Source organism: Bison bison, unplaced genomic scaffold (genome assembly GCF_000754665.1).
Source record: "Bison bison bison isolate TAMUID 2011002044 unplaced genomic scaffold, Bison_UMD1.0 scf7180017864341, whole genome shotgun sequence".
NCBI lineage: Eukaryota > Metazoa > Chordata > Mammalia > Artiodactyla > Bovidae > Bison > Bison bison.
Window position 1 is genome coordinate 6,288,379 of NW_011494913.1, and position 23,078 is coordinate 6,311,456.

A 23,078-nucleotide genomic window follows, 5' to 3' on the forward strand; every position below is an offset into this window, starting at 1 on the left:
TGCAAGGAGATCTAACCAGTCAATCTTAAAGGAAATCAGTCCTGAATATTCACTGGAAGGACTGATGCTAAAGCTGAAACTCCAGTACTCTGGCCAACTGATGCAAAGAACTGACTCATTGGAAAAGACCCTGATGCTGGGAAAGATCGAAGATGGGAGGAGAAGGGACGACAGAGGATGAGATTGTTGGATGGCATCACCAACTCAATGGACATGAGTTTGAGTAAACTCCGGGAGTTGGTGGACAGGGAAGCCTGGTGTGCTGCAGTCCATGGGGTCACAAAGAGTCGGACATGACTGAGTGACTGAACTGAACTGAGATTACACATACACACCAAACTTGTGTACATACACAGTCATATACAATGAAAAATCCAGAATTCAGTAAGTAATGTAACAGAGACTTCTATACTGTATAGGAAGAACTCACTCCTGGGTCTCTTCTTTACTCTCACACTACTACCACACTCACGACACTTCTGACACCAGATGCATGGATTTCCCACAATTCTGCAACAACCAGCTGGATGTCCTACAATCCAATTCAGTTCTGACACTCTCTACCAGGAGTCAGTGAATGATCCCACAGGCTAAGGATTCAGTCCTACAAGACTGCCCCAGTTTAGATGCCAATTTCAAGCCACAGACTGACACCAGTACTTCTAATTCACCAGCTATTAATTAGAGTTCCCATTACCCCCTTCCAAGGTTTGATGACTTGCTAGAATAGCTCACAGAATTCAGGGTAACACTTTCACTTACTGATTTATTGTAAAGGATACAGATGAACAGGGCTTCCATGGTAGCTAAGATGGAAAAGAATCTGCCTGCAACATGGGAGAACAGGGTTTGATCCCTGGGTGGATCCCTCCTCCCCTGGAGGAGGGCATGGCAACCCACTCCAGTATTCTTGCCTGGAGAATCCCCATGGACAGAGGAATCTGGCGGGCTACAGGCCATGGGGTTGCAAAGAGTCAGACATGACTGAGCGACTAAGCACACACACAGATGAACAGCCGGATGTAGATGCCAGGGCAAGGCACACGGGAGGGGCACAGAGATCCCACACCCTTTCCAGGCAAGTCTTCTCCCAGTACTTCCACACATTCACCAATGCCAACGCTCTCCAAATCCTGTACTTCGAAAATTTTTATGGAAGCCTTCAACACATTCGCATGACCAATCATTAACTGAGTCTCTAGTTCCTCTCGCTTTCCCAGAGGATGGGAGGTGGGGCAGAAAGTCCCAAACTTATAATCATGGCTTAGTCTTTCTGGTGACCAGACTGCATACTGAAGGTACCCAGGAGGCCACCAAGAGTTGTGTTATTAGAACAAAAGACATACTGGGAAATTTCAAGGGATTCAGACACTCTTAGTTAGGAACTGGGGTCAGAGACCAAATATTAGAACGAAAGGGATTCCCAGTGCTCTCACCTCTCAGGAGATCACAGGGTTTTAGGAGGTCGGTGCCAAAAACAGGGTGCAAAGATGAATACAAAGATTTCCTATGATTTCACATATACTTTCAGACTATCGTGTAAGATTTCTTAAAACTTGTATTCTTTAAAGCAATTATATGAAACGGTACTGTGAGGCCTATCTTACAAAAGTGAAACAAGAATATGAATTTTAAAATATTTATTATTTATTTATTTTGCTGCACTGGGTCTTAGCTACAGCATGTGGAATTCAGCTCCCTGACCTGGGATCAAACCCAGGTCTCCTGCATTGAGAGTGTGGAAGCCACAGGACCACCAGGAAATTCCCAAGAATATGAATCTTCTGACGTGTAGAAATACATGTGAAAAGAGAGAAATCAGAAGAAGATAAAGTAGTCTTCTTTCATTACACAAGAACTTAGAAAATACTGAAAAATATGACTGGACAAATTTTTGAAATAAGTCACCACAGTGAATCATATAGATTTGGGTTTATATTCTGGCATAATGAATCGAAATTAAAACTTTAGCTGATATAGAAAAATAATTTTCATTAAACTAGTCTACTGATTAGAAATAGTTACCTACTACACATAAAGTCTTTATACACTGGGTCACTCATTGCTTAAACTGTTCAATTCAAATATTAATGAAACATGCTGAGAACTATGGAATACAAAGATGAATAAGACGTGGTTCCTGATTTCATAGCAGTTATAGTCTAGATGGAAGTCAGGCACATAGTTAGAATGATAAGATGATTATCAAAGAACCTATTAGGATGTATTTTTACTTCCGAAATAATACAATTAACTCGAAGTGGAGCATGGGGAGAACAGGGGAGCGTTACAAGGATGCAGCACTCCACTGAGAATGTCCTGGCGTTTAGGCTGAAGGAATCACTGCACAAGGACATGGGGAAACCACGTGCAAAGAGCTGTGTGAACAGAGTGGTAAGCAGAGGCCTTCGCCTTCGCCTTCTGCAAAGTGCAGTATGTGGAGAGTTAAAGCTGGTAATGAGCTGGTCTGGGGGCCAAGAAATTTACACCTAATTCTGAAGATTCTGAGAAAGATTCTAAGAAAAAGAACAACTGTATCTGTGTTTTAGGAAGATAATTTAGACCAGAGTTTAAGGAATGAACTGGAAAAGTAAGAGCAGAAAGACTGGTTAGGTAAATACTGAATAGTTTAGACAAGCACTCCTAGGCCCTCAAACAGGTCAGTGGGAGGGAAATGAGACCCAGCAAAGAAATAAAATGAACAGCTCTTGAAAACTGAGAGATTGGCTAAATATCATGGTACTCAGAATAGAAATGAGAAACAAAGAAGGTCTGAGATCAGCTAAACTTAATTGTTACTGGAACAAGATACATAACTAAATTTAAAAGATAAACTCTATTCAATCTATACCGTACTTGAAAATGATAAACGAAATATAGTTAATGCGCATGCTATTGTTCATTCTTTGAATAAAAGGCCAACATTTATTACTTAAAAGGGATGCACAGAAACAAATACACTAAACTCAGTATGCCTCTGAAAGCAGGAATCTTTTAGAAAATCAAAGTTTCTACTACTTAAAAAAGTTCTTAATTAACGGCTCTCTATTATAGGTGAGAAACCTGTTTCAGTACATGAAAACAAGCACATGAGTGTTTCTTTATTTTTAGCCTTTTTCCAACTCACTTTACTTTAAAGCTACTTGTTCAGCTTACTTAGTTTCTGAATTATAACTTGATGAAAAGAGAGAAATGATAACACTCCTTAGAGAGGTTTTGTTGTTGTTGCCATTCAGCATAATGTAATTTATACGCTACACCAGGAGCTTTAGAGCACCGCAATACAATATTCCCTGATCTCCTGGGGATACATGGCATTGGTAGGGAGAAAAATAAATAGAAACCTTTATGGTATTCTTTTAATCACCAAGGTTTCACATTTCATCTATAATACATTCCAAGGAAGTGGGGAGAATCTCAGCCTTGAATGTTGCTGAATAACTCCTTGCTGAATTGTACTGGAAGGAAAGGTCAGCATTCCTGTGGTGCTAACAAGCAGTAGCTTTGTTTATTCCATGTGTATTAAGCCTCCCTCAGTTAATCCAAGATGTTAATGCAGGTAAGAACCTCGTGAAGATGGAAATGTGGGGGAAAAAGCGAGTCATTCAAAACAAATTTTAGCCCTATTTCAAAATTATTGCTTTATTATATAGAAGCAAAGGGACTTATTAAACACAAATTCTAGAAAAACTTAAGTACCGGACGAAAATTAATTCAGTTATCCTAAGTATTTTAGTCTATAATCTTCATCACTGGATGAAGGTGATTTAAAACAAAATACAGTCTGCCTCTTTGAAAATATTAAATACAAATATGTCTAAATAAAAGGTCATTCTAAAAGAATGTAGGCACCTACCTAAAGCATTTGCATGAAATAACTAGCCAAATGGAAATCAGTCAGGTCATTTTATAATAAATATTTTAAAAAATAGTCCACATTCAAACAAACTGTCCATTATTTAAAAACTGCGTTATTTAACTTCTAACCCTATATAAACGTAAGGCTCTGAAGAAAAATCAGCTCTTCTCAGTATAAATGAAATGGTGTACAAGTTTCTTTCAAAGAAAATCAGGATTACAACGCTCTCATAAATAAGATAAAACACAAACATTTCATCTCTGATTAGTGATTTTTTTTTTTTTTAAAGATCACTATAAAGCAAAAGGAAAGCACATGTTTGGGTTAGGTGTTACAACAATTTAAAGCTAGATACACAAAACGTTTTATTTGTTAACTCCTTTTTCCAAAAATATATTTTTAAGTAATGGCAGTGACATAGAATAATAAAAACTGAGAGATGGACAAAATTACCTGCTCTGAAACAGGACCTCAAGAGTCAGCAAGTGAGACAGCAAGCGTGTTTGGCTCACATACCTGAAACTATCACATATGGGAGAGGACTTTCTTATCCATCAGCTTTAGATGTCTGCCTCCTAGACCCAAACAAGGCTGGTGGCAGAAAAACATCTCAAGCTGGTCATTATTTAGGGCAGAGCAAGAGCCTTTAAAGAAAAAAGAACACAACTGTCTGGTGACAGCTTGTCAAGACTATACCCTGGGAACTTCCTCCACTGTCAATTTACAATCTGTGTCTGAACCAAGAGGCCTGACGTTGTCCAGATCCTGGGATTTTCTGTCAAAGGCTTTTTAAAGAGGCACACGTAAGATACAGAGAAGGAACATCCGCGGATAACAGCATTACCACGGCTGTCACGGTGATCTGGTCGGTGGTTTTCTCCATTCTGCTATTATGCTTGTTTGCATTAAATCAACTTAGAAGAAAATAAACAGCTTTTCAAATTTCCTTCGCGGGCAGAAGCCTGACAAGAGTCTCCTCCCGCCCCCAACCACGGCGATTCGCCTACCTGTAGCATGCCCTGGCCGTTTCCTTCTATGGTACCTTCGTAAGTGACATGCAGTCGAGTCAAGAGTTTTTCACATCTATGATTGAAAAAGATATTTCCTCATTTATTTATTTTTTTTTGAATCTTTTTTTTTTAATTTTATTTTATTTTTAAACTTTACAATATGGTATTAGTTTTGCCAAATATCGAACTGAATCCGCCACAGGTATACCCTCGTTCCCCATCCTGAACCCTCCTCCCTCCTCCCTCCCCTACCCCCACTCTGGGTCGTCCCAGTGCACCCGCCCCAAGCATCCAGTACCGTGCATCGAACCTGGACTGGCGACTCGTTTCATACATGATATTATACATGTTTCAATGCCATTCTCCCAAATCTCCCCACCCTCTCCCCCTCATTTATTTTTTTAATGGTAAGTATTTCACTATAGAAAAGTCTGACAATACAGGTTAACTAGAAAAGAAAACTGAAACTATTGCAAATCTCAAAAGTCAGAAATAGATGCTTTCTCTTCACATTCCTGGGATAGTCTCCCCCAATTTTTCTTTTCAGTATATAAATATACATATCTAAATTAAAATGGGATCATTAACTGTTTTGAAAACTGGTTTGCCCCTACAAAATACCAGTTTCTCCCCTTTTATTTTTTAAAAAATATTTTTATACAATTTTTAAAGGTTACTTTCTATTTACAGTTATTAAAAAATATTGACTATATTTCCCACGTTGTAACATCCTTGGGCCTATCTAACATCCAACAGTTTGTATGTTCAACTCCCCACCCTACCCCTGCCATCACTGGTCACCACGAGTTTATTCTCTGTATCTGTGAGTCAGCTTCTTCTTTGTTATATCCAGGAGTTCATTGTATTTTTTAGATTCCACATATAACTGATATGATACAGTATTTGTCTTTGTCTGACTTATTTCACTTCTCAACATAATGCCCTCCAAATCCATCCATGCTGCTTCAAAGGGCCAGATTTTGTTCTTTGTTATGACTGAGTAGTATTCCATTGTGTGTGCGTGCATGTGCGTATCACAGCTTCTTTACCCATCATTTCCTGATGGACACTGGGTTGTTTCTGTATCCTGGCAACTGTGAACATGCTATGAACATGAGGGTGCATGTGTCTTTTCAAATAAGCTTTTGGCTTCTTTTGGATATATACCCAGGAGTGGAATTACTGGGTGATACAGTAGTTCTATTTTTAGTTTTTTGAGAAACCACCATACTATTTTCCACAGTGGCTGTACCAGTTTAAATTTCTCCTTTTTTAAAAGTTGAAAAATTTCTCAAAATGTTTTTAAAACTCAGGATCTGAGAAATGTTATTATTATGCTAGAGTTGGCAACCTAAGGAAAAATACAGAAAAAAGTGACCCCAAAAATTATATATGATGCTCAGAGGGGCTCTATTTTCACTAGTTTGGAAATTGTGTGTGTGTGTGTGTGTGTGTGTGTGTAGGGAGGTGTCTTAATGACATGCTACAGAACTCCTACAGAAATCCTGATCTATGGTATTTTTATATTAATGAAACTGATAAGGTGAGCGTAGTACCTGTAAGTCACAATTATTTTCTTTCCTTTTCATAAACCATGGTCACTAAGGTGAATATAGGGTTCAGATAAACTACCCCCAAATTTGGCACCCTGGGATACTGAATATTTTAAGCTGAAGAAGTTTGAGAAAATGGCAGAAGCAGAAAGGTCACTCTGACTTCCGACCCCTCGCATCCTTCTTGTGTGAAACAAGCCGTAACACGCTCACGTGAGGGACACTACCTGTGCCTGGAAGAAAGGAGCATTCTTATCTCTGAAGACAAAGAAATGCCAAGAAGAATTCTAACAAGCAGACCGCGCTGTTCCCTGCAGTGTGCTATAGTCACCCCATGCTTTTTCACACACTGTATTCCTGCATGGCTGTCTACTCTTCACCAAACCTAGCATAAAAAGACATAGATCCGTTTCTTTGGGTCTTCATTTCCTCATAAAGGTTCCTGTGTCACATAAAACTAATATTAAAAATTCCTTTTTACTAATAGCAGTTGATGATGACATTTTTCTTAGATTTTTTTCCTCCTGATTATTTACTGAATAAAAATAAATAAACCATAATAGAATTCAACAGAATGTAACAGATATAAACCCCTTTCATAGCATGGCATAAACTTTTTGGAGGGGACTTGCATATTTTTAGAACAATTACATTAAAAAAAAAATAAAACAATTCAGCTGGGAAGCTCTATTTATTTATTGGGATTTGCTTTCATCCTTGTATCAATGAGTCCAAATATCTTTCTAGTAAGGCTCCAATCTGGGTTATTCAGTGTAGTTCTAAAAGCTTCATCTGTACTCATTTAATCTTCACAACATCCCTATTACTATCTCCCTTCTACAGATGAGGAAACAAAAGTACAATAAGCATTTAAGTAACCTAATACTAGTAAATGAAGCAACAAAGATCTGAATCCAGAAAGCCTAAGGTCAACTATATGTTTAGAAAAATTACTTCCCAAATCTCTTGGAGAAAGTTAGTACCATAAGTTTGATTCTTTTTAGTTTCCTTTTGGAAGGGGGGAGAAATCCTCCTTTCCTAGCTATTTTATTCCAAGGGAGATCATCTCTGAGGATACTATGGAAAAGGTAAAGAAGCATGATCCAGAAATCTCATTTGTTGTCAACTATTCTCTGTGATTCTCAATAAAATTACGAAATTGCTAGAAACTAGTTTTTTTTAATAAGCATCCTTCAACTTCCTAATAGGTTTCCCCTTCTGTCCCCAGCAAATTCTTCACACCACTGCCCCAGGAATATTATTCTGGTTCTCTGTGATTAATTAAGCCTACTAAGATATTTCGGAGAAGGCAATGACACCCCACTCCAGTACTCTTGCCTGGAGAATCCCATGGACGGAGGAGCCTGGTGGGCTGCAGGCCATGGGGTTGCAAAGAGTCAGACACGACTGAGCGACTTCACTTTCACTTTTCACTTTCATGCATTGGAGAAGGAAATGGCAACCTACTCCAGTGTTCTTGCCTGGAGAATCCCAGGGATGAGGGAGCCTGGTGGGCTGCCGTCTATGGGGTCGCACAGAGTCAGACACGACTGAAGCGACTTAGCAGCAGCACTAAGATATTTATTGATAATCACAGGGTTAACTATAATGCCAGAAGTTTGGAACTCAGAAAAGCGTCTAGCTTCCTGGCACCCATTTAGCCCCGTACTCTTGGGAAAACCAAACAGTCCTTATCTCTTCCTCATCCTCTCTCTTCAAGTGAATGCATGTTTCTGGTTCTGTGGAATCTCGGAGATGGATTTTAATTACATTCTCCAACTCACTTATGAAGCAACTAAAACAAGAGATCAATGAAATGAAAAAAAAAAAAAGTTTGAAAAGTATCAAGTTAAATTCTGCCTATCTAGGTTAAGGGGACTGTCTGGATCTTCCTTAAGGGGCAGAATTATCTTATGGACACAGCAACCTCACCAATCCCTTCACTCCCAGATGGTGTACAAACAGGTGCCCTTTGACATTAGTGCCAAACAAACCAAGAGGCAGAGGAGAGATTCTGAGCTAAATTAAAAACAACTCCTCTGAAAGATCTATAAAACCTACACCAAAGCGACATGAATAAACATGTAGTCCTACCAGAGACTAATAAAAGAGCTAAGAAAGCAACCTTCTGTACTCTACTCTGGGCAGATAACACAGCAGATCGTTACTTTTAGTTCTAGGCACCATATTTTAAGGGCCAATTGCTTAGGGTATGTTAAGAGCAGAGTTTAAAGGGTTTACAATCCATATTACATGTGAAATGAGTAGTTTAACATGTACTTATGTGCATTGTTAGAGGTGGGGGGTGGATCAAGAAAACATTAAGATACATGAAGGAGGGTCAAATGTGAAAGAAAATCAGATTTACTGTAGCTCCAGAAAGAAGAACCAGGAATGGGATTTGGCATGGTAGGGGATTTCTGGAAGACAGACTTTTTCAATGACTTAAAGTATCGGATAATAACACAAGCAGCCCACAGTGGGAAGGGTGCAGTCCAGCAGTGGATTTCCCATCCCCAGGCTACCTAGTCTCTGTCTGCTATAGGTATTACAGAGTTGACTGTTTTTAGTAGGCAGCTGGATCAGATGACTTCCTGGGTCCCTTTTATCTCTAATATGCTATGATTCCAAAATGCTGTACATGGCTCTTCCTTTCTGACTCAATTTTGTTCTTGTTTTTGTCTTTCTTTTGGTTGCTTAATCTTTTCCATTTCCCTCTGCTATAATAATATCATCTCAGCCATGCAGTCAGCCTCCTAAATTAAGTCTGTTTTTCTTTCACCTCACAAATAAACATCTTTGATGGATGAAAACACAGGAAAGTCATCTAAGCATATATACCTTTTCAACTTAATTCCTTGAACAATAACTAATTGCCTTTCATCATTAATTCCAAACAAAACAATTACAAACTATGATAAAAATCATTAGAAAGTGAAAATGAAGAGGCACTGGTTAACATGAATGCACATCCAAACTATGCCTTTAGTATGTCAGATCATGTCCTCACATGCACTGAGAAAGTAGGCCCATTCTGCTTTAAGTGCTCTGGGGATTTGTTCCAGGTTACAACTATTTCAGGGCACTAAGGAACTTACAAATCTGAATCAACTCACGTTGGTTACTATTATCCTTAGCACATATAAGGAAAAAAACCCTAGGCAATTAGAAACTTCTACAAAATTGCCAATTCTCTGATGGTAAATTCTTTGGATGGTAAAGGATCTGCCTGCAATGCAGGAGACTCGGGTTCTTTCCCTGGGTCAGGAAGATCCCCTGGAGAAGGGAATAGCTACCCTCTTCACTATTCCTACCTGGAGAATCCCATGGACAGAGGAGAGCCTGGTGGGCTACAGTCCATAGGGTAGTAAAGAGTCGGACACAACTGAGCGACAAACACAAACACACGGGTGGACAGCCAAACTCCAAGATTCTTTGTCACTCAGACAAATTCTAAATAAGTACAATTTACACTTTATTTTAATTTTAAAAATGCACTAATCTTGTCCTCCAGAAAGAAAAGCCATAAAATACCAACACTAGCTATAAAACCGAGGGTAAGGAGGAATATTAAATACTGGTGTTTAATATTAGTGTCTTTCACAGAAAACTCCTAATTCTAAATAGGACTTTGTTTCAGAAGACAAAACTAAGGCAAAAGAGTAGAAATGAAAGGGCTGCAGACTGATTCAAAAGGCATGACCTTTCTAACGATTAGAGCTGTCATCTTTTAAGAAGAAACTCCCTGGTCCTAGGGCAATCAAGAGGCTGCAAGACTATCTTTTCAGGGGCTATAAAACTGAATCCTCTCATGGTGAAAGAGTCCTAATGCTAAGATTACAGAGATTTACATTATTATTACCTTTCCCACTCTGGAAAATCTTCAAGACTCTGTCTTGTAAATGTCACCAACCCAGTGGGTTCTACAAAAGTAATAAAAAGAGAAACACATCCAAAATAAGTTTTGAGTTTGAAAAGACTATATATTTAGTAAAAGAATGGGTCTAACAGGCTATAAAACTAGTCAGGAAATACTAAGCCTAGTGTTGGAATACAAGAGAAGGTTGATTTAAAATAATATCCTTACAGTAGGAATTCTTTCTACAAAATAGTAAGCCCTCCCTAAGGCACAAACTACACACATAACAGCACAAGGGTAGGATGTGAGTGCTGGAGCTTTTCGGTTAAGTTTTCCAAACTGCACATACTTTAAAAAAACCGGCGGGGGGCAGACCATACTGGATACAGTTTATACAACAAAGACAAACGGAATTTTAATCTGTAGTGTCCTTTAAAAAAAAAGTCTTAACCCTAAACCTATGGACTGGTGAATGTCAATACATTTATGCGTTTTATAATAAATATGTCTAAGATTAAAAAAGAAAATTGTTGGCACGTACTTTGAGGTGACACAGCTAAATTCAGGGCTTAGACGGTATGCAGTTGCTCTATTTATAAGGCGTCTTAGCCAGAAGGAAGAATTACTGTATTCTAAGAGGTTACAGAAGAGTGATGACATGGTTTTCAAGGAGCAATAGACATGAGAGGATCAAATGCAGTAAATTTTAGAGGATAAGATCCTTCTTTGGTAGGTTTACTTTTTTTTTTTAACTAGTGGCAAAAGCAACAAATAAATCAGCTGGCCAGAAGTAATTTGTTTGATTCAAATCAAAGAACAAACTAAGAAGGCCAGGCCATTTCTGTTTAAAAAAAGAATGCTCTTAAGCAGAGAGAGAGATGTCAGGAACTGTCAGTGACAACGCCGGTGGGGCCCCAGGCAAAGGCCGGCCGTCCTCTCACTCCTCTGGGCGACTCCACATTTCCGTGCTCTCAGCCACAACCAGCAACACCTCAAAAACCACATGGGGCAGTTACAGTAGAAAACGGAACTTTGTTAACACGAGCTACAAAATATTCTCTAGATGTCTAAGTTCCTCTAAGACAAATGGCTAGCATGGTTAAAATCCACAAGTCACATAATTCAAACACTAGAGCAGGGACTCTAGTAATAGGAGACTAAAGTCTGTATCATCATTCAGTAATTTAGCAGAAAAATAAGAACATTAAATGGCCCTCATGTATCCTAGGAGAGACCAAGGGAATTTTAAAAAATGAACATTTCTGACAAAGCAAGAGAAAAGGCACAAGAATATGACTCTTTAGATATATATTAATAACCCCCCCAAGAAACCCTTGAGAACATGCCTATTACCTTTCCTTCATAAAAAGGCATCTTTTATACCAGAATACATTATTTTGGTTAATCAAATATTTCTCTTAATAAACTCACAGTATATACTACATACGAGTCATCACTTTGTATAAATACTCCATTTATAAGCTAGTTTTATCTAAAATTATATTGAAAATAATTCAGAAAGCTGTTTAAAATCATTCAGTCTCAAGAGCCTCACTATAATTATATAGACTGACAACCCTAAAACATTGGTCTTGATGGAACTGCATGTTATCAATTCTAAAAAGCATATTTTCATATATTAAGTTTCTGAAACTACGAATATACCTCACATAGTCAAAGGTATCTAGCCACTGCTACTGGTCTGTACCAAAGCTGAATTTTTCCAAAGAAGATGAACATCTGCTTCTGCCATCTTCTGGGAACACCACCAACTTGAGACTGGTCTGAATTAAACCTTCTGTTGTAGGCTTCTACGGATCACCCTGGTAATAAGACCTCAGGTCCCAGACTTGAAGCTCAAGGTTCGTATTCTCGGGGAAGAGTTTTTCGGGTGCCCTCTCCACCTAGGCTGACACCTGCAGTTTCTTGGCTGTCAGCTTTCTGCATGGCAAAGTGAATCTCTCACTTATCCTTAGGCTAAAGGTACAGATCTCTGGTGTCCCAGCTTTGGGAGAGATCTCCTGCAACTTCCTCAGCCTGAGCGTTTTTCATTCTTAGTGGTATACAATATACTGAAACTTCTTGTCATAGATCATGTCCTAGAGTTGATGAAATATGGCACTTTAAATAGGTTTCTATAGGTTCTATTCAGTAGAACTCCAGAACTTTATATATAATTATTAAATTGCAAACCTCTCTTTTATTCTACCTAGTATTTCCTTCTTAAGTCTGTAGCTTCACATCCTAAAAACCTGTAGCATATCATACCATATTTCTACAAAGAACCAAATTACCATGTACAGTGAAAAAGTCAGAAAATAAAATGTCTAATTATCATTTATTTTTTCAGCCTAATTCCCAATATTTATAATGATTTATAAATTTCTAGCTGAAAAAACAAAATTTTAGCTTTTTCCCTCAAATACTTAAAATCCTAAAATTTGGAAAGGCAAGTTGGCTTTTAGAGCAGACATGCGTGATTTGACTTCAGGGACAGAAAAATAAACTTCAAACTATTAAGATATAGTAATGGTATTCATTCTGTTTAGATTTACAATAGCAAAAAATATACTTACTTTTCTAACAAGTTAGTATAAATTTTAACTCAGTTTTACGTCTCATAAGCCCTAGTGAAGCTTCACTTTCTTTCCTGACTATTTCATTCAGTACAGGGCACAAAACTAAAAGTGATAAGCTAAGAAATAAACAGCCCACTATCAAGAGGAGCCTGTGAATCTGTCCCCAAAATATCAAAATCCTCATCACTGATTTCTTTTCCTCAACTCTGAACCATGCCCAACAGCAATACATTCAAAAGGAAAAAAATCCTAGGTACACTATGATGTGAGATAACTTACTAAGGGAAGGGTATGAGAAAAATGACCTTAAAATAATTCAGTAATATTATTATTATTACATTATTCAGTGACATTAATAATTCATAATACTTTAAGACAATCACACAACTGGGAAGACCAGAACTAAAAAGAACTCATTTCACTGGAACAGAGTTAACCTGCTCTACTTAACAATAGCAAACTTCTAATTATTTGCAGGAAAGGGTACCCACGATAATAGCTGACATTTATTAAGCATGTAACTTCTCATTAATACTTAACTACCCTATGAAGTAAATTATTAATACTTAACTACCCTATGAAGTAAATTATCATTATTCTTTTATTTTACAGATGAGGAAACAACCGTTTAGAGATGTTAAAAAAGACTTGTCTGTGGTCACCCCAGCTCCTAGGGTAAGAGTGGCAACACCAATCCGTTATGAGCTGGTCACTACCAGTGCTGCCTAGACATTCACCACTGCGATCTCAAGTGCTATGATTAGCCTCCGGGAAAACAAGATGCTCAAGGTCCTACAGAGGAAGACAAGACGTGAACTCGAAGTACAAACACTGTTTTACAAGAACCTTATAAGGGCACAAAGGAGGCACAAACGAGAGGGCTGCAGGAAGGCAATGAACCGGTAGCCTCTGCAAATAAACTAATTATACCAGTCAATGTTTCTTTAAATAAAGAATACCCAAATGTATCTCCCAGTCAATATACTTTCTTTTGAAAGTACTAATTCATGAACACCCATTACCTTATGTTATGCTGGTCTAATTTCCGAGTATGTAAAACCCACACGTTTCCAGTACACATTTACGTATACACACAACATATGCATAAAATTTAGGTTATAATATTGCATTACTAGTTTTAATGTGGTTTGGGCAGGAAAGTGTACTTTGAACATGATGTTTTTGACCTGCCTGAACTGTCCCCATCAGTGATAAAAATTACAAGAATGAAAGGGATGTACTTTTCTCTGTGACTCTTCTAAAGTAGCAGAAGAGCGTTTTAAGCTTCTCTGGTTTCCTTGATGAACGTCCTTCAAACAACCTGAAAGAGACCAGAAATAAAAGAGGGTAAAGATGATTTTAAATGCCTTAATGATTCACAAAAAACTAAATCTATATTTCCACCAAAACAAAAGAAGTAATTATTCCAGAAGACGATTCTGGAACGACAGAAAACTGGGAAATTGTCTGGACTCAAACAGCATCTGGAGAGGCCTGAAAGCGATGAGAAGCAGGCTTCCTCAAAGTCGTTCAAATCAGATGGCACTCTGTAACAACCACGTTCCTCCAGTCTGTCTTCCTGCAGGGAGAAAGCACCATCTGTCCCCTAAAGACAATCAGGCCAAGGAGTTAATGCTCATTTCCCCCACGGCAAATATTATTGGCCATAATATTACTAGGTCATTACATGATTGAACAAAATGGTATCAGGAAAAAAATCCAAAAGACTGCTTGGCGGTGGGGGGCAGCTATGACAACAGCAAGCAGGTATGACAGGATACTGGCAGACTGAGCGATCCGTGGTGATTAAACAGATATGCCCTTTGTATGGTAACCGAAACACTGGCCACCCCATGTCATCCGGCTTCCAGCAACCTGGACTTGCACAACTTAATTTAGTTTTCTTTGAAATGATGTGACACTGTTATTGGTAACACATAATGCAATTTATCCTGAGGAAAGCAAAGCAAGGCTTTGGAAGTCTATGACCTGAGTAAGTAGCTCACCAAAAGACTTCCAACACAGATGCACGCTTTCAGGCACAACAGCTAGCTTCACAAAGGCATTCAAAAATCATAAAGAAATTCTCCGGCTATAAATGATGAAGTATTAGTCATCTGCCTCTAGTCACACACTCTTGCTTTAAAACCAGAAACCCTTCAAGTAAAAGTTCACTTTAATAAGTGCCGAAATGGGTAAAATTTTCCATGGTTAGAAAAACAAGCTTATGTAACTATGCAGAGAGGGAAAAGTTAATTCTATGAGAAAATCCTATTGAGCAAATGAAATGAATTAGGAAAAGGGAAGGAAATGCAGATGTCAAATAATCCTGTTTTCAATGATCTGAAATTCTTTATTCAGGGTCAATTTCTGAGAAAACAATTTATATAAACCCTTATTTCCTGAAAAGAATGCTAAATATCAGAGAGCATTTTAACCAAATCTGAAATCTAAGTAACGTTAAATAATAGTTTGAGTGTCTATGTGATAATTTTTATTCTTCTAAAAGAAGGTATTTTCCAAAATATTTATTAAAAATACTCTTAAAAATCTAGCTGCCTGCTGGAAGAATCCATGAGAACACAGGTTTCAGTTTGGTTTCTTCTGCAATATGTCAGCCAGAATAGAGTTTGTTTAAATCAAAATGATAGTCAAAATGAAGGAGCCACTTGGCAGTTTAATTAAACATCCTGTATCAAATAAATATGATTTACTAAATGAATACCTTGGGATCCATTGCAAAATCCCTTTGCAAGGTTTATCACTTAGTAGAGGGAAGCAGGATAAATATCACTATAAAGGCAGCTTTCACCTTTTTTTTTTTAAGAGATGAATTGATGTAGTATTCAATTCAATTAAGAGGAAAAAGCTCCTCTTCCACAGAACTGTTGCATAGTGAGTGAAAATGACTACTGCCCTTAAGAAATAATTCCCCCAAACATAAAAGGCATCCCGAGCTTCAGTATGTGGTCAGTTGTTTATAAAATTACATAAAAGTTGACATATTTCATAACCATGATGACAAATTATTAACTTTAAGAGACTCTTGGGACTACAGATTTATTACCCGAGCAATATGGACGTTCCTGGAAGGATTGTACGGCTGTTATTATCATCCACTACAAATGAGCACTACTGCTTATTTCTCAGGTCCAAATCTTACAGGCACAAATCAAACAGAATCTCAACACATTCTTTTCCTTCACTGCTCTAATTTCAAATCACTGTGTAACCAAATATGCTTTCCCAGCTTTCTGATGGGGGAGTGTGTGGGGATTGAGGTCTGGGACAGAACGAGGAGGCAGAACGGCAAAGATGAGGCGGGTTTAAAGCTCTTGCATCAATTCTCAGATTGTGATTTGTAGATTTGTGCATAGCCACCTAAATAAATGAGGCAGCAAGTAAAAATAACGTAAAAACACAGGCACTCTACAGAACTGAAAGCTACCAAAGCAACGTACTATCTGAAGGACAGCGCTTGCAGGGGGAGGAAGAGACAAAAGTACCAAGGAAAGAGCCTGAGGAAGGAAGAGACAGAAAGATGGGGCTGGCAAGACGGAGCGAACAGAAAGAGCAGAGACTGGGCTGGACACGGAGGGAGGGCATGAGAGACAGAAACTCACAGAAAAACACACTCAGAGCGACAAACACAGAAAGCGACAGAGATTCAGAGACGGAGATCTTCTCGTAATCATCAAGCACCACCCAGATGTTTTTAATTCCTCGATAGAATTTTTTTTTTTACTTTAGATTTTCAAGCCCAAGGCGTTTTTGGTTTTTTGGCTCTGCCACACGGCATGTAGGATCTTAGTTTCAGACCATGGCTTGAACCCGCATCCCCTGCAGCAGAAGCAGAGTTTTAACCGCTGGACTGCCAGAGAAGTCCCTGGATATATACATATTTAAAGTCACACTCTGAGCCAACAGGCGTACACGTGAGAATGCACGCAAACTAGGCCATACCACCCCTCCTCATGCAGGGAAGACATTTCAGCATTTAACCGAGTAATAACTACAGACTATCAAAGGAAACAAACGGAGAAGGCCACTTAGACCTTTCGTTCTAACAAAACTTCTTATTTTCAGTAAGTCAGTCAAGGGTCAGCTACGTATTAACTGTTTTTCTTTCCATACATATAAAGAAAAACATAGTTTAATGAAATCTTTCCCTGAATGGAATACTGATAACATTACTGGAATTGGATTCTAGATACACACACACACACACTCCCATGTGATTTCAAGTTAAGGATTAATCCTATTAGTATACAATAAATCAAACCCAAAGCACTACAACCTCCACTTTAAAGTGGAGGCAAATGATAATCCGGAACCCAGCCAGAAAGTCATTCTTGGCTTTGCTGTGAAGCAGTGTGCCATATGGCCCCGGCAGCATTTTCAATCCAGGGAAGAGACAGACGTAAAAGCCTCCTGGGCTGACCACTGCTGCAACCTACAATTAATCTCTGACCATCAGTTTCTAAGCAATTTCAGAAGCATCAATGCTAATCACATTGGAAGCCTTTATAAGAATGTTTAGACCCTGAAAGGCAAGCAGGGGAAAAGGTCAGGGGTGTTTAACATAACTAAACAGGGCTGGAAAAACACAACAATAAATAAAAAAGGGAAGACTTATTCAATTTATTGACGTCAGCCTTCTATCACATACTCTTACCATTTTTCTTATTCAATTAACTAGCCAGCCTTTTAAGACAAAATACACACATACACAGCTCCCAACTGGCAGAAACTATAATCATAAATAGCAACTATGGCAAAAAAAGAAATCATGCCAACAACAAAATGCTCCATAATCTGCTCACCAAATGGCTCATCAAATTAGGTGCTTGATTATCCATAAGCCACAAGAAAAAGGGGGAACTATTGGTTGTTTTCATTTCTGGAGCACACTCAGAGCATCTGCTCTTGGGAGGAGGTGAGACATAATAAAACAGCACTAAGTCTGAACAGAAGACAGTGTTCAAGTCCCACTTCTGCTACTTAAACTCTTATTTGATAAAAATGCGACTGGGATGCTGTAAGCTTATTTCCTTCGTGGTCATTCTAGATTGGAAAGAATTCTTACAGATCAAGGATTATTTCTGAGGATAGTTCTGACTAGCTCTGAGGTGAATTTCTGACTAGCTGTGAGGTAAAAACGGCCAACCATGCCCTGAGTTTTGAACTCCAATTACACCAGTTAACTTGCTGACATGAACTACCCTCTCTAAGCCTCCAACTCCTCATTGGAAAAATAAGAAAACAATATTGAATTTATAGCGACTGACATGAAGATTAAAAAATAATAGTACAGTCACTGGTACATGGCAGGCACTTAATAAATACTAGTTATTTGACATTTTTATGCAAAAACTTCAGATAATGCTAAGTAGAGGATAGAATAAGTCATTACATAATGCCCAGCTTAAAAAAAAAATCAACACTTATTTACATAAAACACACTGTTCTAATCCATATTCTCTTCATTAAGAAAAATGGCTCAGCCTCTTTTCCCATCAAGCCTAACATGCTGACACTCAGAGCCAACAAGCTCAGTCTTCAGGATAAATCACCATGCACAATGAAAAGAGACAACAGGATGGTGCCAAGACCAGCATTCTCCTGTCAAAAGTCTGATGACAAACAAAGATGCTTTAAAAATAAAGCATATATTAAAATTAATATAAATTCTGGTTATGGCAGCAGGAAATGAGAAGTCACAGAAGTCAAGGCTTCCCAAGACCTCCTGACTTCTACCTGTCAGTCATCCCAAACCTACAGTCCATGTTACTGCTGAGGACGGAAGGCTGTCAGCGTTGCAGCCATCAGAGGGCCCTGCGTTCTTGCGTCTCCTCTACATGCTGAATGGTCAACCGAGAGTGAGGGGAGGCAAAGATCCTGTGTTTACAGGGCTACAATCAGGAAGGAAGAAGTTACCCACACTAGCTATTTTGGAAAGGCTCAAAATCTCTGTGGGATTCTACTCTCGAAATCAAATTACAAAAACTGTCTACTCTTTTATTAACCATTTCTGAGAATTGACTTGTTCCTCGTATTTAACTGATTTTTCTTCTGATTAAAAAATTAATATATGATCATTATAAAAGCAACCTGAAAACATACAGATGTGTACAAACGTGTTTATCTCACCACCCAATGGTAATCATATTTTGACTCATTTTCTTGTCAGTCCATTTTCTATGCACATACATTTATTATGTATAGGTATAAACACAAAGTATATTAAGAGATAGATATTTTAACATAATTGACATCGCAGTTTATATACAGTTTTTTATTTCTTTTAAAAACCTACAATTACTGATTCTAACCACACATAACATCTGTTCCCTTTCTTATGCTTTTTCTTGTTTTACCTAATGTGGAATGTATATTTATAGTTACCAACAGAGAACCTTAAGCTTTTCTGAGAAAAGGGCTACAAACATTTAACCAAGATATAGTACTGAAGTTATCTGTGATAAGTTTAAATACTGAATTCTTAATGAGTAAAATTTAATGTCTGGAATTTGCTTTAAAATATTCTAGGGAAAAACAAAGTTGGTTAAACAGGTGAAAAAAAGAGAAAAACCAGATACTGTTAAGTACTGAAGTTGGGTTATCTTTAAAAATACCCATAATACAGTTTAAAAATAACTTATCGAGAAAAGAGGCTTTCTGAACTGATTCACAATTCTTATCAAAAAATTTAAATCTGTTTAAATCAAAGAATCTTCTGAGAAGATTTATAACTGAAAGTTTATAACTAAGACATCAAAGGTTTATCTTAGGACTCATCAACATATATTACTAGCTGACTATTCATTCTACAGAAACAAACTCTAAGTGGTCACTGAAACGCTAATTCTAAACCATTATTAGAGCTACTTCTTACCAAAACTCAGAATAACAACTCCAAAATCACTGGGATTGTCTTTGGAATTCCAGATAGAAATTTCATAATGCATAGCATCTCTGACAGATCCTAGAGCTGACCAAACATTTATTCCAAATAAACAGGCTACTTACTCCTTGGAGAATCCTTATTACTATAATACTCTTCATGGAAATAGATAATTATATTCTGACAAAATTAAATTTCCACTTCTTTACTTACATACAAAATTTGACCATTTCCTTTTCTATATTAAAAAAGAAAATCTGTGAGAGATAAATAGCTCATAACTAACAGTGAGTCTACTTGTAAAGAAAAATTCTTTAATAATTTTTCAAACAGGCACAAAAGCTATATTTAATAAACAGGTTCTTTATACAACCACAATTGCAGATACCAAGGTTCTTTGTTTTCTCCTAATCCTATCCCAAATACTAAAGAAATCAAAGGTAAAAAACGTTTAATTATACGTGGCTTAAAGATAAAACATCTCATAATTGCTAAGAATACAATGCAGTTTGAAAAGTAAAAGGCCACAGGCTGAGATCAGGCCGACGAAGCTACAGTCACAGCACACCGCCCCTAACCAGTCACTCGATCTCTCAGTGTCTCACCTATAAAGTCTACCGTCAGTTATTCAACAGGGGTTCACTGAAGGACTACAGTGCATAAGATTTTGTGAAAACAACAAAGAACAGAGCAGATAAGCTCTCTGTCCCACTGAAAGGATTAAGGAAGCAATAACAGGGTCAGGTGGGCGGCGCAGCAGGAAACGCAGGCAACTCTGAAGGCACACGCCTGCCCGCACAAACCCAGGAAGCGCCCTGGGGCCTCCCCGCAGACACCCGCCAACCCGACCCACCACCACCACGCTGGCTTCTTTTCCGAAAGCCTCCCTAGCTTCACCTCCACCACTACCCTAGTCCGGCTACCGTCTCCTTCCTGTGGCATTGCAGTAGTCTCCTCCACTGCCTGGCCCCTCTCCACTCAGTTCCCCTTTGTAGTCAAAACAAACTTTGCAAAATTTAAATCGAATCAGGTGCACCGGCCCCCCTCTCCCCTATATCGAGCCCTTTAACGGCTTCCCGTTGCCTCAGGACGGCCTCCCCAGCACAGCCTCCTGGCCTCAGCTTACTTCTGCGGCCTCTCCTCTCCCTGCAGGCTGCGGCCACACTGGCGTTCTCAGCCCCTGGGCAGGCTGCGTCCAGCCCCCGTCCAGCCTCCACAGCTCCTGTTCATGCTGTGTCCCTCTGCCCAGCACGCAATCAACTTTCCTTTCTCCCTTGGTAAAAATACTCCTGCTCACTCTTTCATACTTAGTTCAAAAGTTATTTCCTCAAGGAAGGTTTTCCTTATTCGATTACATTCTTCTCTAGTACAGTGTCATAATGCTGTGCTCCTATTCTTTATAGCAGGGGTCCCCAGCCTTCTTGGCACCAGGGACCAGTTTTGTGGAAGTCAGCTTTTCCACGGACCTGGTCAGGGGGATGGTTTCGGGATGACTCTCATCAGGAGCACGCAACCTAAACCCCTCACACAGGCAGTTCACAGCAGGTTTCACTCCCATGAAAACCTAACACCACCGCAGACCTAACAGGAGGTAGAGTGCAGTGACGCGCGTGATGGGGACCGGCTGCAATAGACGAAGCTGCCCTTGCTCACCTGCCTGCCGCTCACCTCCTCTGCAGCCCGCTTTCTAACGGGCCATGCACCGGAACCGGTCCGAGGCCCAGTGGGGTGGGGATGCCCGCTATACTACATAAGTACATACAGGCTACTATAGGAAGCCAGAGTAGAAGCACATCTATCCTGGCAGGACAAGAACTATCAGAAACAGGCACGTGTCAGGTAAGGTTTCAAAGAGGAGTGAAAGCCGTGTGAAAGACAGGAGGCCCAGCGATCAGCCACTGGCCGTCCCTCTCCTCGCGCCCTAGGGGCACTCAGCACACCGGAGCGCACCTCAAGCGCTCACTGTATACATGAGCTCAGCTAAAGAACGAAACACCATCCTCTCAAGATTAGCCAAACAGCAATTTGGGAAGTCAGGCTAAAAACGTGCCCTTCACAACTGGCATTTACACAACCAAAGAAGATAGGATATAAAATGAATACAATCTTATTGATATTTTAAAGAAACTCTCTTATTCAAATCTTTCATTATTTATTGTCTCACTCTTCCTTAGTACTGCTGTGAAAAAACCGTATGCAAAAACAGAGATTTTCACTGATATTTTAATGTCTGAAAGCATTACAAATATTGTCTAAGAATTATTACAGTATACTAAGTATTCCTGTATTCAAATGTTTTACTTTCATTTGCCAAAGAAATAAAGTAAAATAGAATAAACATACCAAAGTGTGTTACTTTTAATAAAAATTTATATTAAGTACTAATAAGATAAATTTTAGAATTTTTTTCATCATAAGAGAGAGAAGCATTTGGGATAACTTTCTATGTCACTGCAAAGAATTGTGACCCCATTTCTCCACTGCCTTGTGGAGCTGTCAGAAATGCTGTCTATATAAAGTAAGTGGCATTGGAAACAATGACACTCTATGGGAATTCCCTGGTGGGTTCAGTGGTTAGTACTTGGTGCGTTCACTGGGTTTGATCCCTGGTTGGGGAACTAAGATCCCACAAGCTGTGCAGCTTGACCAGAAAAAAGAAAAAAAAGGAAAAAGAAGAAGAAGAAACAGTGACATTCTAGTAACACTGAGTACACCTATAAACTAGATCTTAGTCTCTAAGTACCATTCTCCAATACAAGGAGAACCAGGGTTCCTTGAGAAAATGATCGATTTTACAGTTGGGTAATAGAAAATACAGGATGAGCCTGGTACCTTATGAGGCCAGAAAGTAAAAAAAAACACTTTAATAAAAAAAAAAGGTTGGGGGCTTTTTAAAAGAACACAGATGCCAACCTGAAGGAGCCCTAATGGCCAAATGGAATATTAACTCACAGAATAAAATATATGTAAATCCATTCTGATACTAAAACTGGGTAAGAAGGGATAGCTCATCTTTACAATAGAATTTCAATGAATGTAGAAGGAAAGAGAGAAATAAAAGAACCACACTAGGCAAACACTGCAGTAATAACTGTTAGAGACGAGATCCACCAATGGACGCTAAAGATAGTGGGGGAAACACAATGAAACATTTGCATAGTCAACAAATCCTACCCCCACCCCAAGATACTTATTAATCCCAAAGAAAGAGTCTGTAACTGTGCAGTGAGTGCCAGAGCCCAGCAGACACCACCTTAGTGAGGTCTGATCGCCAGCAGTGAGACAGACCAACATCAAGAGCCCGCTGGCACGAT

General features: G+C 38.8%; 1 protein-coding gene across 1 annotated transcript in view; it reads right to left on the bottom strand.

The window, feature by feature from the left end:
- PARG (poly (ADP-ribose) glycohydrolase) overlaps window positions 1-23,078 on the bottom strand; it is a 111,802-nt gene that overhangs the window by 37,874 nt on the left and 50,850 nt on the right. Inside the window, exons 11-13 of the mRNA XM_010854515.1 lie at window positions 14,102-14,181; window positions 10,285-10,345; window positions 4,867-4,942 (exon numbers count right to left, since the gene is read on the bottom strand). Of these exons, the coding sequence (XP_010852817.1) occupies window positions 4,867-4,942; window positions 10,285-10,345; window positions 14,102-14,181 (217 nt within the window). The remainder of the gene's footprint in view (window positions 1-4,866; window positions 4,943-10,284; window positions 10,346-14,101; window positions 14,182-23,078) is intronic.